The sequence below is a fragment of the Phoxinus phoxinus genome, assembly GCF_949152265.1.
Source record: "Phoxinus phoxinus genome assembly, chromosome: 23".
Classification (NCBI taxonomy): domain Eukaryota; kingdom Metazoa; phylum Chordata; class Actinopteri; order Cypriniformes; family Leuciscidae; genus Phoxinus; species Phoxinus phoxinus.
In genome coordinates, this window is record NC_136898.1 from 25,322,056 (window position 1) to 25,340,955 (window position 18,900).

General features: G+C 39.9%; 3 protein-coding genes across 6 annotated transcripts in view; 2 read left to right on the forward strand and 1 right to left on the reverse strand.

The window, feature by feature from the left end:
- Window positions 1–18,900, forward strand: part of slc38a9 (solute carrier family 38 member 9) — a 219,439-nt gene that overhangs the window by 5,832 nt on the left and 194,707 nt on the right. The gene's annotated exons all lie outside the window — the stretch shown is intronic.
- On the forward strand, window positions 51–12,154 carry reep5 (receptor accessory protein 5). Its single transcript, XM_079600239.1, has 5 exons — window positions 51–186; window positions 342–435; window positions 2,692–2,830; window positions 10,553–10,721; window positions 11,605–12,154. The coding sequence occupies exons 1-5, from the start codon at window positions 69–71 to the stop codon at window positions 11,652–11,654; spliced, it is 570 nt and encodes a 189-aa protein (XP_079456365.1). The 5' UTR covers window positions 51–68; the 3' UTR covers window positions 11,655–12,154.
- Window positions 13,519–18,900, reverse strand: part of chd1 (chromodomain helicase DNA binding protein 1) — a 42,406-nt gene continuing 37,024 nt past the window's right edge. For all 3 annotated transcript variants that reach the window (XM_079600207.1, XM_079600205.1, XM_079600206.1), the window contains exons 33-37: window positions 18,522–18,700; window positions 17,344–17,443; window positions 17,154–17,205; window positions 16,802–17,042; window positions 13,519–15,009 (exon numbers count right to left, since the gene is read on the reverse strand). In XM_079600207.1, the coding sequence (XP_079456333.1) occupies window positions 14,715–15,009; window positions 16,802–17,042; window positions 17,154–17,205; window positions 17,344–17,443; window positions 18,522–18,700 (867 nt within the window). In that variant the 3' untranslated portion in view covers window positions 13,519–14,714. The remainder of the gene's footprint in view (window positions 15,010–16,801; window positions 17,043–17,153; window positions 17,206–17,343; window positions 17,444–18,521; window positions 18,701–18,900) is intronic.

Here is an 18,900-nt window from a genome sequence, read left to right on the forward strand (position 1 = left end):
TGAGAACAGCAGGAGTTGTCGAGCTGCTGTTCGTACTATAATTAAACAATCACCAATCCAGACAAACCATGGCGTTCGCGCTGAAAGAGCGTTTCGAGAAGTTCCTCAAGGAGAAGAATGTCATGACGGACGTGCTGTCGAAGATAGAGGCGAGGACTGGCGTGGACCGGTCCTACATCGCGTATGGTGAGCGCTATAACCAGAAACACATGTGTCATGTCGGACAGGAGAAACGCACGGTTCACTCTGTAGCTTTAACGCTGTTTAACCAAGAATAGCGCTTTGCGTGATGGATCAGAGATGATAGTAACGTTAGGCTGGTGTTGTCTTTTGTCTTGCAGCTGTCATCGGGCTCCTTGCAGTGTATCTGGTGATCGGATACGGCGCGTCTCTTCTTTGTAATCTCATTGGATTCGTCTATCCCGCGTATATATCGTGAGTTAAAACTGTAATCGATCTTTATTCTGTCTGTTCATTTTTGGCGTCACGCCGCGGGTGTTTGCGTCATCGACGTACGGAGCGCTGACGTCATCGTCGTCGCAGCGGCGGCGCGCACGCTTGAGTACGCAGCAGGAAGTGTACACACGGCAAACATGTACATTTCCTTCAAAATCTTATGTTTATCGTCGAATATCTGATTACAACTGTGATTTTTTTTCCCCTAGTTACATATGTAGTCGTGCTTAAATAAATAATTTAAACAAACATCTTACAGTGATTAAAAAAAAAGGAGTAGGCAGAAGATATTGCTTATTAACGTTAGGCCTACACTTCTCACAATGTCAAATTAAAGGGATAGTTCACTAAATAATGAAAATTGTGTCATTTACTCACCCTCATGTTGTTCCAAACCTTTATACATTTATTTCTTCTGCTGAACTCAAAAGAAGATAACCCTAACCCATTGTATATTTCCCTACTATATGGAAGTCAATGGCTACTGTTTGTGATATATATTCTGAATTATTACAAAAATATATTACTGAATTATATTACAGAAATATATTACTGCTGTACAGTAGTATAGCTATGTAGTAATTTGATGATATTATTAATATTAAAACTTGATGAGTAATAATGCAAATTTTATTCCATGTTTTAATTTTAACAGTAAAGCTCTGCTGTACAGCACTTTGTTTGACAAAGAAGTTTGTATTTTATTTCCGATATTTTATGCCTTCATTTGATTGCCAGACAAATAAAACAAATAATAGAAATGAAAAATAAAAGTTAAACATATTTTTCTATCAATTAATTCAAGTAATTTGACATGTTTTTTTAATTTAAAAATAAATAAATAATTAAACCATTCAAATGGAATCCAGAAAACTTAAAACAGAAAACACAGAATGTGGTATAAAATAAAATAAAGCTGAATAGGGGCCTAAACATGTAATTTTTTTTAACTTTTAATAAATTATTACGTTGTATAAGCTTCATGATTTCAATTAATTAGACATGCTTTTTGAGTACTAAAATGTAATCAAACCATTTAAAATGGAGTCCAAAAAAGTAAAATGGAAGAAACAAATATTGGGAAAGAAAATACAACAGAAGTTGAGAAAGAATAAAAGGGATTTCACAACATGCTCTTCAGGACACGCTTAAACACAGCAGCATTCAGTGCAGATTCAATTTAATCCATTAAACGCAATGTTATGAATTTATTTCTAAACAGGATTATGAAAGTGAGTATGAATTGGTCATCGTGTGATAAGCAGTTCAGGGTTGAACACGTTAGACCACAGAAGGACTCGTGACTCCAGTCTCAGTTCTGCTCTAACCTCAATGAAGCCTCTGTAACACACACACACACACACACACACACACACACACACACACACACACACACACACACACACACACACACACACACACGCACGCCTAAACCAGACAACTGTTGAAATCCTGCCTTACTCAATCTGCTACATTCCTTCTGTCGTCTGACTGGTAGTTTAGACTCGGCTAGTAAAGTGTAATTGTACTAACGTCCTCCTTCGGCTGTCAAATCTCACCTGACTTTATCAAGTAAACGCAAGAATAACTTTTAAATTGTAAGTAATATTTAAAAATTAACATTTACTGGACTCAAGCAACTTCGGTTTACTTGATTATCAGTTTTTATAATGAAATCATGAGCCTCAAATATGATCATCAGGCTTTTGATGGTTTATTTGTTCATCTATCAATCATCATTATGTTTTAACTGGAGCTTTGATTATTAATCTAAGCATTGAAATATCTTACTAAGACATTGGCAGATATAGAGTGATTGATATTAATATGCTTTTATGTCAGTATTCTGTTATTAAGATCTCATCACATCACAAGCTTCAGAATTTAATCTTTTTGAACATAAATATCACCATCTGCACTAAATTGCATATATTTGTTCCTCTGAATATTTCTTCTTCCTCGAGCTCCATATTCTCACGTTATCATCCTATATGAGCCGTAATGTGTCAAATTTGATAATAAACGGAGTTATTTTTTGTCTAAAGGTTGGATAAAAGTAAAAATCCGACTATTTCATACGCCAGGCTTGACGGGGTTAAGACACCAGTAACGGTCTTCTCTCAAACCCGAGGCAGAGAAGCTGTTGCTGTAGATCAGACCTCTTCTCTTCTGTTATCTAACATCAGTGAATGAAGAGGCGTGTGTGTGTGACTGTTGATGTGTGTGTGTCCGCAGAATCAAGGCCATCGAGAGCGCCACTAAAGACGACGACACCAAGTGGCTGACGTACTGGGTGGTGTACGGCGTGTTCAGCGTCGCCGAGTTCTTCGCTGACATCTTCCTCTCCTGGTTCCCCTTCTACTTTTTGGGAAAGGTATTTTTTTGTATTGATATTAAGATGTTGTAGTCATGTCCTAGAGCTTCTGTAGCTCCGCCCCTTTCCAGCGCCGCACTCGTTGTCTTTTGTCTTCCGGTCGGTGTTATCACAGCGATCTTGCGTATTTATGATGAACGGCTCGTTTTAACATCTTCCCGGTCTACTGACGTTTGTTAAAGGGGTGGTTAACTGCTTTTTTTCTTTGCATGATTGTGTTTATGGGGTGCAATATAACATGTCTTGGTTTTTTTGGGGGTTTTTTTAAGCCTTCTTTTTCATAAATTTCACCTTTATTGTAAGACGCTTTCTCCTCTGTCATTTGAACGACCGGTTGACTTCCTGATTCTATGAAACCACTCCCTCAGACACAGGCATGGGCTCAGATTGGTTAGTTGGGCCGGTGTGTTGTAATTGGCTAAACTGCGTAGTGCACGTTGTCCGGAAACTTCACACCCATCACCTTTACCGGCTTAAGTTGCATGTGCTCCGGTCAAATGTAAATAATGGTGTCAATACTGCTGTCAGTAAATCAGACCCAGAAAGCGGCAATGAAGAGAGTCAAGCAGAACCTCCCCAAACACGGCTCTTACAAAACGCTTCTGAATGGTACATTTTTTAATTATTATTATTCTATAATAATTTCGATACGCTGTTACTTGAAAATGCCACTGCTGTAATTGTTAGCTTTTGAGATACGGTTTTCTCCTGATTAAACATTTAATATAACAGAATAAATGACTGAGTAATACCGCAGCTGAAGTTTGCTGTTGCGATTACATATCATTTTTTGAACTTTATACACGTTTGTCTTACACACACAAAATAGCATCAAACTAACTGGCATTGGTTTACGTTCTTGATCAAATCGAAAAAATTACGTCAAGTATAAATGGAAAATACATTTACAAAATTAATACATAATTACAAATTCAGGTCCAAAATGTTTGTCATAGACACACGAAATAGCATAACTAAGCGGCTACTAACGCCAGCGCTGGCATTTGTTTACGTCCTTGATAAAACTAAAACATTACGTCTGAAATTATACATGCAAATACATTTAAAATTATTAAGTCTTACAGGTTGTGGTCCAAGAACGGCTGCCTCTGGGTTTAAAGTTGGAACTGCTTCATGTTTTAGTCACAGTTTCTTGTTTAATCCGGCATTGAATTCGTGGAGATTCTGGAAGCTGTCTTCCGTAAACAGCGCAGCACAGAGAGCTACGATTGTAATGTTCAGAAACATAATCAAACAGAAATTTTAGCCATTGTTGACGAACTACAGCGTCCGTAACACAGAAGACCTGACAGCTGGGTGAAAATAACACACTTTAGACGGCATGGCAGCTCTCCATTATTTTTTTTATTTAACCTTTATTTAACCAGGAAGTCCCTTGAGACAGAATCTCTTTTCCGAGGGAGAAGGGGCAAGACGGCACACTAGAGTGCGGATCGGGCCGACTTTTTCAGTCCGAGCCCGGCCCGCGTCCGACAGAGCAGTAACCGAACCCGACCCGAGCCCGACAGGCATACAGATATTTATGTTCGAGCCCGACCCGAGCCCGACAGTTAAAATCCCATTTTTTTCTCATACTAATGACAATTGTTTTTTATCATGTTTTTTTATTTTTATTATTAGAACACAATTTTTTGCAAAACCCAAATATTAATGACACATGTACGTTTGTTTTTGTAGAAAGCCCGCTTTTATTAATAATCTGGAAGGCATTCAGAAAATACAGATGTGCAATCTGCACATTAGCGCGCCGCACATGGCCAACAAAGCGCACGTTAACACGCACAAACAAAATAGTCATTTGAAATAAAATGAACAAAGCCTAACAAAAATGGTCCAAGTTAACAGGACAAAACATTAACGAAACACAAATGCAGCTTATTGAAAAGAAAATCACTCTTACCATTTTTTTCTCCAAAACTTTATGGCTAATAATACTGGAACATAATCCATCCTTCAATGAATGTTTAGGCTAATCCAGGTTCTTATGCAGAAAAAGAATTGCATCAACGGTGGATGGCTTCAAGGCTGTTCTCCTCTGCTCGATGGTTCTGCCAGCAGCGCTGAAGTTGCGCTCACTGCTACTGCTGCTGGCTGGAATAGCAAGGATGCCGCGGGCAAGGACACTTAGCTTTGGGTAGTTGAGTTGATGATCGCTCCACCAGCCCAAAACATCTCTGTCGTCTTGCATTGTATGATTTTGAGTCGAGTACATCTCGACTTCGTCCGTGACGTCTGCCACAGGTACATTTTCCCACTCCTCAAAGTCAACTGCAGCTTTCTTGGGTGCGGGTCCTTCAGTGGCGGTCTCCTCAGTGCGGACGCGGAGGTCACTGAGCTGTCTCCGAATCTCCTGGTGAAGGTCGTCTCTCTCTGAGGAGGACAACATTCGGAGCTGGCTATATTTAGGCCAAAGGAAGGTTGCAATTTTTTGGAGTTCTTGGATCTCCACTTTACGCAAAATCCAACAGAGATGCCGCTCGCGGATGATGGCTTGATAGGGGCTGTCAGTTGTTTTTCTGTGGCAGTGACGCTTCAGTCGCTCAAACCACAGAAACACCAGGTTTATGGTTGGGTACTGGTCCCCTTCAAGTTCACGCTGGGCATCATAAAATGGTTGCAGGAACTCGATAAGAAAGTCAAGGACATCTGGAGATATGGCATCAATCCGCCTGCCCTCTGCGCGTTCATTTAGTTTTTCGCGTAGTTCTTGATAAACCGAGCGGACAGAATTTAAGGTCAGATAGACCGTGCTAAACCTCGTGTCTGCCATTTGGATGACTGTTTTTGACAGCAAAGCTGCCATGCCTGATTTTTTTACATATTTGACCAGTGCCTTGGTAGCTTGCAGAGTGTCTGCAACAGTTGGAGCATCTTGGGCCAGCTGTGTGGGGTCCAGGGCGTGTCGCATCACTGTATTATAAACGTGATCTTGGCAGTCAAGTCTGCGATATGGTCTGAGGGCACTGATGATGTTTGAGCCTTGGTCTGTCACCCACACCACTTTATTCAGCAAACTCATATCCAGGCCATACTCCGTTAGAAGTCGGATGATTTCTCTCCTTATATTCTCCCCTGTCTTAGCCTCTTCCAGCGGGAATGCGACTGTTGTTAATACGGTGCTTATCATTTTAAATGATCGTGTCACGAAATGGCATGTGATGGTCAAGTAGCTTAATTTGTGGTAGTCCTCCGTCCAGATATCAGTTGTCATTCCGATCGAATTCACCTCAGTCAGAGTGTAATTTAGCTGCTCGATCAGCTTTGTACGTTTCTCTATTGCCAGCTCACGGCACCGTTTTGACACAGTGGTGGGGTCAGGCAGTACGTCCTGCGCTGTCACTGAACCATATGTAGCACCGATTTGAATAAGCTGCTGGGCCAGCTCAATGAAACCTGCCCCTTCAATGGAACGAAATGGCCTTATGTCTTTACAGCAATACTCAACGCATTTCTCAGTTAGTTTTTGTTTGGCGTGCTGAGGAATTTTTCTTGAGGTACTTGCAAAGGCATTAATGCTCGGCTGCTGTAGCCCAGGTGACTTACAAGCTCTATCCACATGACGTTGCAGGGCGGAATTCCCGGTCCTCTTGCTGTCATATTTCATGAGTAATCCGCAACACTTACATTTAACATAACCAACAGGTTCATCACTATCGGCCTTGACAACTATGTAGAAATGGTTCCACACAGTAGACTTTCCTTCGTTTTCACTGGTTATAAAATCTCCCGAGGCCAGCTTCTTTTTAACGTCTTCCATCGTTGCACTAAGCCACATGTAGCCTAATATGCAATATGCGCAATTGCTCATGCCACATGCACGTGTTGCGCGAATGCGCGTTGTCACAGCAATATAAATAATTTCCACACACATGATGAATGTTAGGGTAATATTTATTATAATCACAATACAAATATATATGCATCCAGTACTAGTTAAACATATTATAATAAGCTGTTTTAAATGGCAAATATTTAACGTTATCGCGCCGCCGACGTGACCGAACCCGACCCGAACCCGAACATAATTTCTAAATATGTGTCCGAAACCGACCCGACCCGTCGGGTACCGCCGGGTCCCGTCGGGCTCGGTTCGGGTATCCATCCTCTACCGGCACACCAGTTACAATTTAAATACAAATACAACATAATCAAAACATCCAAACAAGCATCACATAAAAAGGAACAGGTCACATGTGACAGTTACATTAACTCTTCCTCTTCCACAAAGAGTCGTTTTTGTAGGCATTCAACTTCCTGATTTTTAAAAGACGATATCTCTGCTTACGTGGAACTTTCAGCGCAGCAACTTTGCAGATACTGTTCATGCACCAACAGCAACATTACACACTATTTAAAATGAAAAAAGTGAAATCGCAATCAACCACCCCTTTAAAGGAAGACGCCACTTTTTTTGGAAATAGGCTCATTTCCCATCTCCCCTAGAGTTACACAGTTTTACCGTTTTCGAATCCATTCAGCCGATCTCCGGGTCTGGCGGTAGCACTTTTAGCATAGCTTAGCATAGATCATTGAATCTGATTAGACCGTTAGCATCTCTCTCAAAAAAATGAACAAAGAGTTTCGATATATTTAAACCTTGAGTCTTCTGTAGTTACACCGTGTACTAAGACCGACAGAAAATGAAAAGTTGTGATTTACCAGCACTACCATGTGTGCAGCAGCGCAATGATATTACACAGCGCCTGAAAATAGTCCCCAGCTCGGTAACTTCCAGCGTGACCGGCACTAAGTGTGTAATATCATTGCGCTGCTGTACGGCAGCAGATCCTGGATTATTACGCAGGAATGAGAGAATAGTTCCTTGTCATATTGGCCTAATCACAACTTTTCATTTTCTGTCGGTCTTACTACACGATGTAACTACAGAAGAGTCAAGTTTTAAATATATCGAAACTCTTTGGTCATTTTTTTGAGAGAGATGCTAACGGGCTAATCAGATTCAATGATCTAAACTAAGCTATGCTAAAAGTGCTACCGCCAGACCCGGAGATCGGCTGAAGGGATTCGAGAACGGTAAAACTGTTTAACTCTCGAGGAGCCGGAAAATGAGCCTATTTCCAAAAAAAGTGGCGTGTTCCTTTAAGACATCTGCTTTAAACATTACAATCCTCATGATAACTTTCATTAACTTTACATTAAGTAATATATAATGGCAGGCGGGTTCGACAACGTGCTTGAGTTTGACTTTTTGAAATTTAAGCCTTGGAAAACAGTGATATATCTGAAAAGGTGCTTGAATTACTGGAGGACAATAGGCTATATTAGAAAACAATGTTTTTAGACCCATCAGATATTGATATAGAGCCATTTCACATGGCAGTGAGCGTGAGGTTGCTCGTAGCTTTCGGTGGATCATTGTTTGATAAGTGAGATCTGTGATTGTTGTCCTTGAAAACCAAAAAAGTAGTGCTTGGAAAGTCCTGGACTTTAATTTGACAGGATCAGTGCGACGCCTGTGGCAGTGAACCGTGACCCGCACCACGCTTTACAGAAGACACAACTCAGATTGATGCGGTGCCAATGTTCTGGGTTTACGATAGGGTTCGGTGAAAAACAAACTGAGATTTAATGAAAATTCTTGACCTTGGCCGTTGGGCTTTTGTGTTTATGAGACTCTAAGCGCCACAGTTCACTCCGTCTCACACAGAAAAACACACACACATGTTGTGAGAAATCAAGACTAAGAAGAACTCGACATGACATACAACCCATGTTTCTTCTTCTTGAGTATTGGTGATATTGGACTCGGTGAAGAAAGTAAACGGATGCTGGTTTGGGGTTTCTAGGCGGTTTGTAACACATGTGACTCTTCTGGATAAACCCTTGAGGCGTACGCATCCTCTCGTGTTCAAGGGGTCCTGGTACACACACAAGTGACTTTCATGTGGCGTTTTTCTTAGAGTCTCATGAACACAGAAGACCAGCGGTGTAGTTGTGGTCAGTAAGAGGAGACATCTTTGACTCATGTTAAAGGACACTGAACACAATGTCAATGCCAGTTTTTATTGATCGAATTTAAACTAATTTAAAAGTACACTGAAGATTCAAAAAAGTGTTTTGTTTCTAGACCAAATGGTGCAAAGGTTATAGAAGTTATAAAAAGAGTGAGTTTACAGACTCCACCCCAATACATCTGCCAGAATCTTCCTATTTTTATCTTCTCCTATTCCTATATTTGAAGAGAACGACTAATAATAGTGCTGGGAAAGCTGTGCTTTAGTTCTTGATCATCAGTGACATTATTGCTTTGGCATGTTGTTGTTTTTTATGCTTGTTGTACGTCTTCAGATTGAAATATTTAGATGTACTGAAAATATCACATTAGCTAGTAGGTGTGTGATAATATATCATTTGTGTGTCACAATATATCGCAATGCAAAAATGGAACAATATTTATCGTGGATAGTGACCGTGTGTATTGTGTACAGTTTTACAGGAAAAAATTCAAGTTTACAGAGTTTTAGTGTCAGTACTACATTAAACTACTATATATTAGGGCTGTAAACGTTTAATCGTGATTAATCGAATCCAAAATAAAAGTTTGTGTTTACATAATATATATGTGTGCGTGTATTGTGTATAATTATTTTGTATATATAAATACACACGCATGCATGTATATATTTGAGAAATATTTGCATTTATATACTGCATATATATTTTTATATGATTTATATTATATATAAATAGAACTATTTTATATATAAATAACACATGTTTCTTAAATATATACATGCATGTGTGTGTATTTATATATACAAAATAATTATACACAATACACGCACACATATATATTATGTAAACACAAACTTTTATTTTGGATTCGATTAATTGCGATTAATCGTTTACAGGCCTAATATATATAATGTATAATAATGCAATGGGGGAATATTTGTGGGTCCTGATAATGCCAAATGTCTGATGTTACCAGTAAAAAGTGGAATACATTATTTTAAATATATCTAGTCAGTGACAGAGATCAAGTATATTCGTCTAAAATAATCCTGTATTTCCAGCTTCAGAATCATGAATATTGTTATTCTGGTGTGTCTACTGTCCTGTGCTTTGGGTTTCAGCACCAAGTTCATTTACACACACAATGTAACACCAAATTTAGCATTTTAATCAACAGTAAAAAAATAATAACTTGTGAACCTTTTATCATATGTCTTGGAGTATCGCAATAATATGGTGTCGTGAGTTCAGTGTCGTGATATCGTGTCATGAGGGCATCGCTACACCCCAATATCTAGTGATGACCAGCTGAATAACAATTACACCTGATTTTGATCAGTTTTGACTCCAGTTTCAATGATATAAGGCACGGTGATGCAGTCCAAACGTGTTTAGCTGTGCGCTTGATCCCTAAAATAACACTTATATCATCAAAATCATCAGGAGGTACACAAACATCTGTGTGAAGGTTTTTTTTATCATATGTTCATTTAAAAAATCTTGTATAATGACTTCCTGTTTTGTTTTTATTATATTTATATGATATTTGTATTTTTGTAATTTAATTTTTGCCATGAAAATAGCTTTGAATGCTGACATGGCATTAAATAAAATGATCTGAATCTGTGTGAATGCACTGAAGTGGACACAGACGTCTTGTTATTGAGGCGTCGTGTGTTCTGATGTGGAGAGTATAATGTAATGTGTGTGTTCTGCTGTCTCCAGTGTGTGTTCTTGGTTTGGTGCATGGCTCCCACTCCATCCAACGGCTCCGTCCTGCTCTACACCAGAATCATTCGCCCCATCTTCTTAAAGCACGAGGTCAACATTGACAGTGTGGTGAAGGACGTCAAGGATAAAGCATCAGAGGCTGCGGACAAGTTTAAAGAAGAAGGTGAAGCAGATGCAGTTCATGTCTCCGCCAGTAGAGTTGGGTCATTCATTTCAGTAACTCAACTTAAAGGTTGTGTAGGTCAGAATTGTCTAAAGAACTTTTTTTCAAATTGGCTTAAACTGTCTTTATATACCAATACATAATTAAAATGTAAGTACTCTGAAATAGAGAGTATAAAGATTGAGTGACTCTAGTGTATTTAATCTTCAAAAAACACAGCTCATTAATTCCATTCGGGACGAAACAAGTGATTGGCTTGCGCGACTGTCACTCTCCGTCGCCATGACTACCGCTGTTATTACTGGCTCTGCCCACGTGCGCGCAGTCGCGCATCCGTTTTTAGGTGGGAGTGAATGGAATTAATGAGCTGTGTTTATTGAAGATTAAATACACTAGAGCCACTCAGTTTTTTATAATTTCAGAGTACTTCCATTTTAATTATGTATTGGTATATAAAGACAGTTTAAACAAATTTGAATAAAAGTTTTTTTAGACAATTCTGACCTACCCAACCTTTAAAAGGTGAAACTAATATATTATATAGACTCATTACATGCAAAGTGAGATTTCAAGCCTTTATTTGTTATAATTTTGGTTATTTAATATGGTTTTCATAAAATGTAAGCCATAATCATCAAAATTATAACAAATGAAGGCTTGAAATATCTCACTTTGCATGTAATGAGTCTATATAATATATTAGTTTCACCTTTTAAGTTGAGTTACTGAAATAAATGAACTTTTGCACCATTTTCCGAGTGTCCAAACTCTGCATGTTTTCCAGAATGACTGGCATGTGTCAGTAGTTTTCTTCATGATCTGTACAGGCAGTTATGCACTGATTGGTAATCCGATCTTCTCTTCTTCTTTTTGTGTCACACAGCCAAGAAAGCCACTGCCAACATTATCTTTGAGGAGAAGAAGAACTACTAAAAGCCAGAGCCATTTCAACCGCTTCTCCTCCTACAGGACGGCGCCTGCCTGAATAAATGTTGCCTTTATATGCTCTTATTTTTAATTTTTGAAAACTGGAAGTGGGCTGATTATTGTTACTGTCTTTATACTGTGGTGGTAGCCATATAGATGACACCGGAACGCCCCGGAGCTGACAATCCCGAGTTAGGATGGTTGTTTAAGCAGGTAAGGCATTCATAAATCATGTTAGAGGAATCGAGTGACGCCCCCCCTCCCCCCGCAATGCTTCAGTCTCAGTAAACATCCTTATCTTTCCTGTAGACACGGCCTTGGCTTCTATTAATAGGTCATCAAAAGGTTTATCTTGCATCTTATTTAACATATTCATTCTAAGATGTATTTATGTGTGATACGATTTTTTGTTTGTAGAAAATGTTTATTCTGAGGATATCAGTGGAACTGTAAACATATGAATCATGCATTTGACATCAATTAAACCATTGAAATCCACAATTTACTGTGACATGCCTCATTTCTGTGTCTTGCTTTAGCAGCGAGCTGTGGTTTTGGTTTGTGTAAGTCGGTGTTAGTCTTCACTGCACATCTGTAGACACACGAGGCGGGAAGGAGAGAGCGCACTCGAGTATGAAAGTGAATAGAGTTGATGTCACAACTTCATAGTTCACATGCATCAAACGGATGAATGATGCAAACCAGGAAATCACATCCAGTACGTGACTAAAGAAGTCTGAACTCAGTCCTCATAAGAGAGTAGGGAAAAAGTCCCCGGATGACCTTCTGATTCGATGGATACTACTATCCCATAAGGCCACAGGAGAGGATATATGATTGACAGTGACACTAAGTCTGGTAGGTCACATGGTGAGTGTAGTGCATCCAGATTACATAATACTATATGGAACTTTTTTTTTTTTGCACTCTCAATTATACAAAATAAGTGCCTACTGGAGAGAGTGTGATTTCAGACAAGCCCAGGTCTGATCTGATTGGATGGCTCCTATAGCCAGGTTGTAACAGTGGGTCTGGGGAAAGTTCAGTCACAACCCGTGTCCAAAGGGCCATGTCGCTCAAATGCCTCTGGGCACAATTGGATAGACCAATCAGAGCGATCATCATCATGTAAAGCCAGTCTCAACACTTGTGATTGGTGCCTCGATTTGGGAAAATTGGAAATGGGCTTGAATGGGCTCTTGGCCAGACGGACATGCAGAGCAAATCTTAATTTTGCCGGAAGTTCGTCAGGGTTTTCCCGTTTTTACAGTTTCTACTGAATTTCCTGGAATTACAAATGCATCATGTTGAGGTGACGAGCAACACATGAGTTCACTCTAATGCCAAACCTCACAAATATAAACATGTATCCCCAGTTTCACAGACGTACGGTGTACGCTGGTCTCAGACTTAAGTGTATGTTTGAGCTGATAGCAACTTGCACTGATATATCTTAAAATATCAGTGCTCTTGTTTTGTCTCGAGATGCACATCAGTGAAAGACATTTCTAAAAGATACTTCAATGTCCTAATTTAACTAAGGGTTAATCTAGACCCCGTCTGTGAACCCAGGCCAGTTGCATAAATATAGCCATTATGTTAACTAATGACCAACTAGCAGTTAGTCAGGGATATTCATTATGTAACTGACTTCTAAAGTTATGAACAGTGTTTAAAAAAAAAAAGAAAATGGACGACTAACTTGTAAGACTAGTCTTAGCAGTTATGCAACCGGCTCATCCATAAACCAAACCATTTTAAAAAGTGTGTATTCATCGGCATAGACAAATACCAGCAAACCTCAACCTCGTATCTTCCCAAAACTATTGTGAACAATGACTACTAGAAATCACACTACATTACATTACAGCCAGATTACAGGTGAAAACAGTGATTTGAGTTTAATGACTTTATAAACAATTATATAAAACAATTACTTTAAAAATCCATGCATTTTCAGTGTAAATTTGGATTTGAAATATAGAAGGAGATCTATATACATCAGTATGTCCTGTAACAGCATTCTGACTATCTCGGGCCAGTCAGCAGAGAAACACTCGGGCTGCATAGAAAAGAGTACATTATTGCCAACATTTATAGAAAACAAGAGGAAAGATTATCATGGAAATGTTCTAATGAGAGCTCATAAGTGCCTCTAGCTATGATCGACCCTTTCATGTCCTTTTTTTATTACACAGTTTGTATTTTATGACATGATGCCATTATAAAGTGAGGCTAATTCACTTACAAAGAGAGATAAAACTAAAGAGATCAACAAACAAAACGTTCCTACAGAATGAACACACATGGAATATATTTACCCCATTTCATGATTCAAACTACTGAGATTTAAAAACGTCAAAAAACAAGAGGAGAGAAAATAGCCTGAGTCGATGGGGAAATAGTTAAAAAAATACCAGCCTGAGAAAAGCCCATTTGATTTACTTTATACAATAATTTACAGTAGTACAATGTGAAAAAGTGACATTATCTGATGCGCACTAAAAATAGTCCAGATTATTTTACAGCCGAGACAGATTTAAATAATTCAAGCATGATGGAAAGAAAAATTACAGATAAAAATTGGCAAAATGGTCACAAAACACTGTAAACGAGGTACTTTGGAAGGTGAACCCCAGTCCTTCAGAACAGAAACCCTTGATAAAGACGGCGCGCCGACGTAGCGTCCTTGCACTCGACACGTCTTAAATAAGCTGCGTTCATTTACGGGTGTGTGTCGGGATCCAGTGTCGCACGCGAGAGTGAAACATGGACTCGTCGGTTTCAAAGTAAAACAAAAAAGGAAAGTAGTCAATTTATAAAAATAATAATTAAAAAAAAAATTACTCTGCAGCACCTACGAAAGAATGCAGCCAACTCTTAAATACAAAAATAAGTGTAAATCTGTGTTTCCTCCGAGGTGAGTAGGAAAGGGCGGCACTCCCAGAGTCCCAGCGGCCAACAGTCCCCTAAGGCATTTCCTGTGTGTGTGTGTGTGTGTGTGTGTGTGTGTGTGTGTGTGTGTGTGGTGTATGGCTGATCAGGAACGCTGTTGATCACGTTGCGCTATGTCTTGCGGCCGCTCCAGACCTGTTCGGGTGTGCTCTTGTGGTCGGACGAGTACTCGAAGGGCGAGCGCTGGTCCCGGGGCGAGCGCGGGCCGCTCCGGTGCTCCGTCTGCCAGTCCGAGTGGTAGCGGTATTCCCGGGAGGATTTGTGATGCGTGTAGTCGGAGCCGGGCCGGTGCTCCGAGTGGAAGCGGTGGTCGGAGTGCGTTCGGTCCTTGGAGTTGCTCTCGGAGCGGTGCTCTCGGCTGGAGCGGTGCTCGTCCAGCTTCCGGTGCTTGCTGTCGCTGTAGTATCTGCAGAACCACACACACACACACACACGTTACCATATCAGCATCATGATGACCACAAAAAAAACAGAAATTCTCACACTAAATTTTAAAGATATTAAAAACACACATAATTGCTGAAATAAAATGAATATTTATTTGACTAAATATTTACTACATTTAAAATAATTTGAAAATTAATATGAATCTGTAAAAGCAGTCAAAATAAAAAGATTCACATCAACCAAACAGAAAAACGGATCGCCTGATGCCGACAATTGACCGTTCGCAAAGACCCGACCCCCTTAGTTACTGTTGCTATGTCCGACAAGCTACGCCGCTCTCACACACACCATGTTCTCACGCAGTGAAAAACACATTGCGGAGCAGAGAGGAGACTGACAACACACTGACAGACCAGGTAACTTTTCGGTTACTTTAGATATTAAACAGTCTCACCTTTCAAATTTGGTAAAAAAAATTAAGAAATATAAACAATAAATAGCGTTTTGTGGCTCTTTAATGTGTGTGTCAGATCGCTGTGTCGCCTCAGTTAAAGCCGCTCGTGAACCGATCATCTCTTCTTCTAGTTCATTTATAGCATCAAATAAACATGAATGAACATCAGGAGGAATGTTGTTTTAACTGCGGAAAGACGTCAGTACACTCCGCTTCTCAAGCTCAAATCCTCCATGTTAATCTACTAACTCTCCTGACTGCTGATGGCGAAGTATGATTGGTCAGATCACCTGTCAATCAAGCTCCCTGCGAAGGGTCAATTGAAATAAATATAAAACACCAAGTTTAGGCGTCGGCGATATATCGGTCAGTCAAGCACTATTGCTAACCCTCTACAACAGTGGATTCTTCACTTCAAGGCCTCAACTAAAATATTTGACAGTTTTAAAGGGGATGTCTAATGCCATTTCATGCATTCTGACTGACACGGTCCATGTGTAGCATGAGGACAAAAAAAACGTATCACGTATCACTCCTTCAGGTTTGTATAAGCTTCGGAAAGTGCCGAAATCTGCCGGCAGTTCGGCCGTTCGAGCAGCTCACCCGTATGTATTATAAATGGCAGATTTACGCTTACGAGAATACTTTATTAGTTGGTAGCAGTAATTATACATTAATGAGCATATATCATTTTAAAAGAAAGCGTTTTTTGCTAAGAATCAACTAAAAAAAAACTTACACAGTGCAGCTTTAAGGTAACACTGGATGCAGTGTGTTTTTCTGGGGCAGCAACAGTTGTGCAAGTGTTTGTTCTTGGCATTTCAGTGATGAATGTTTTATTAACACGGCTCAGTTCGACGCTGGATTTGCAGATCATGAAACTGAAAGATGGAGCGGTCTCAGCGATAAAACACCGCGGTCATGAGTCAGAACCGCAGGCAGTGATTAAAACTGCAGCAAATGTCTGTGTTTTGTTGGCATTCAGCGCATATTGAATCAGAAGATATCCAGGATTCTGATTGGTTGAACCGTGTTCGAAACTCAAACACCTGTGAGCACATTACATCAGTGTTACTGCGCAACTGCCGTTTGTGATTATTTGTTGCTTAGCAACCTCTTAAGAACAACATTGCTTGGCAGAGAAAATAAATGTGTTATAACGTTATATTTTTTGTTGCTGGTGTTTATTTTATGAATAAAATAAATATGAATTTTTATGGAGTAACCGTTTTATAAAAGCAATAAGCCTCTTGAAGCGTGTTTTACAGTGGATTTAGAACAGGTAAGGGGCGTTTTAGGCACTCGTAGCTAACAATTATTGCTTATTAGCAAACAATGACCGTTAGGGTAAGCTGACCTGCTGTCCTGCCGCTCTCCCCGGTCTGCGTACTGGTCTCGCTCCCGCTCGCGCTCGCGGTGGTCTTTGCCGTTGCTGAAGGAGGAGTAGGGCCTCTTCCGGGAGTCCGAGCTCTTGCGGTACAGGTCTGCAGAGTGGCGCTCTTTGCTGTGTTCGTGGTAGCGAGACGAGTGGTGTCTGTCCGAGCTGTAGCTGTCTCTGCTGCTGTCGTCCTGCTGAGACTCCTTTATCCGCTCCACATCTGCAGCACAACCACACACACTCACACATCTGAGGTCTAAACTTATGTAACAGGAAGTAGTGACACATGCTATCTAAAAGAGTCCATATCAACAGCAGAGAGCAGACATACCTGCGTGTTTAAAGCTTGGTGTATTTACAGTGCTAGTGTTCTGTTCCACTGCCTGAAATCACACAAGCATCAACTTCAGTCAAAAGATTCACAAGATAATGACATCATTAATTAAAGCATTACATCAAATGACACTAATTCAGCAAAAAACATTCAAACAACAGTATTTTCACAGATTTTGTGTTCATACCTGAGCATTTTCCTGTCTTTTCTTAATGGCGTGCTTATACAGTTTATGCAGTTTCCTGGCATCAAACTCAGTGAATTTCGAAACAAATATCCACAGATTTCTGGAATATGGGAACAATAAAGATATTGATAAACTCAAAATGATCTTAATTTATACACTGTATGAGAGCTGCACGAAATCTGGATCAATTAATCACCACAATTTCGTTTTTGTTGGTTTCAAATAGATCATGATTCTCCCACAATTCTGAATAAACAAAACAAAATAACTGGAGGTTCTGGAAAAATGTTAATTGCAGCAGTCTATTTAAAAGATTACATATTTATTTAGTAAAGTGTTTGTATAAATGATTCAATGACTCAAACACTTGTTTCATTACTGGATGAATCAGCGTTTTTGAATGAATCTCGTCGCCACCTACTGGTGTAAAGCTGTAGTTCAAAAGGTGATTTACTGTATTTTGATCGCTACAGTAGACGGTGTTTATATCTCAACTATAAACTTTTACTCCAGTACTTCTGTGATATGAATATTCTTAAAGGAGAACTCCGGTCAATTTTAACATTGACGATTGACGATTGACAGTAGTCGATTGTCGAGTTCACGCGCATAGGTTTAGTTACTTAGATCATGCGCGTGAACTCGACAATCGACTACTTTGGACTTCGACCGAAAACAGGAACTAAATACAGGTCTGTGCGCTGGCTGATATAACATCATTTTTATTCATATCTTTCACATCTACTGCAGTCAGATTCACTCTGAAGGGATCACTCAACATGGCTGGGCACTTGTAATGACACATCAAGGATGTTAAGAGGATAAAAGCAGGTTTAAAACTAGCCCCATTCAAGTCAATAGGGTGCACATTTTAAAAATAGGATAACACAGTGTAGGCAACACCGATTTTTGTCGTTGTTCTCTGTATTGACAGCACTCCAAATTTACTAAAAATTGAGCTCAATGTTAAAATTGACCGGAGTTCTCCTTTAAGAAATAGTGATGCGGTTTCACAGCTATACTGTACATGACCAACTGCTCTCTTGCTCTGAGCAATCGTAGCTGTAATCGTACAAAGGTTTAATAGACGGAGCTGAATGGTTCTCCTTCAGGAATGAGATCGCGTGAACGATTAACCGTGCAGCTCTCCTGTGCTACCAGGCTCCTGATAGACGTACTTCCTCCACTGCTTGATCTGTTCGGGGTTGGTGTATTCTCTCAGACACTCGGTGATGTGATCTCCTATCTTGATCAGGCATTGCCGCGTGTGTTCCAGCTGCTCTCGCTCAGACAGACCCTTCTCTGGACGGTCCAGCTGCTTCAGTGCCGCCTTCACGGGCCTCATGCGCTCCTTACACTGACACACACACACACACACACACAAACAAATCAGTACAGTACAATCTACATCAGTATCACTCACAAAACAGGACGTCAGAGTTTCGCATTTGGCCTAGATGTGAGCATTTCTGTATCCACCATTGTTCAGGTGTTCACACTTGCCAGGTTTGGTTGGATTAAAACGAACTCTGGTGTGATTGTTCTCTTAGGCCCCAT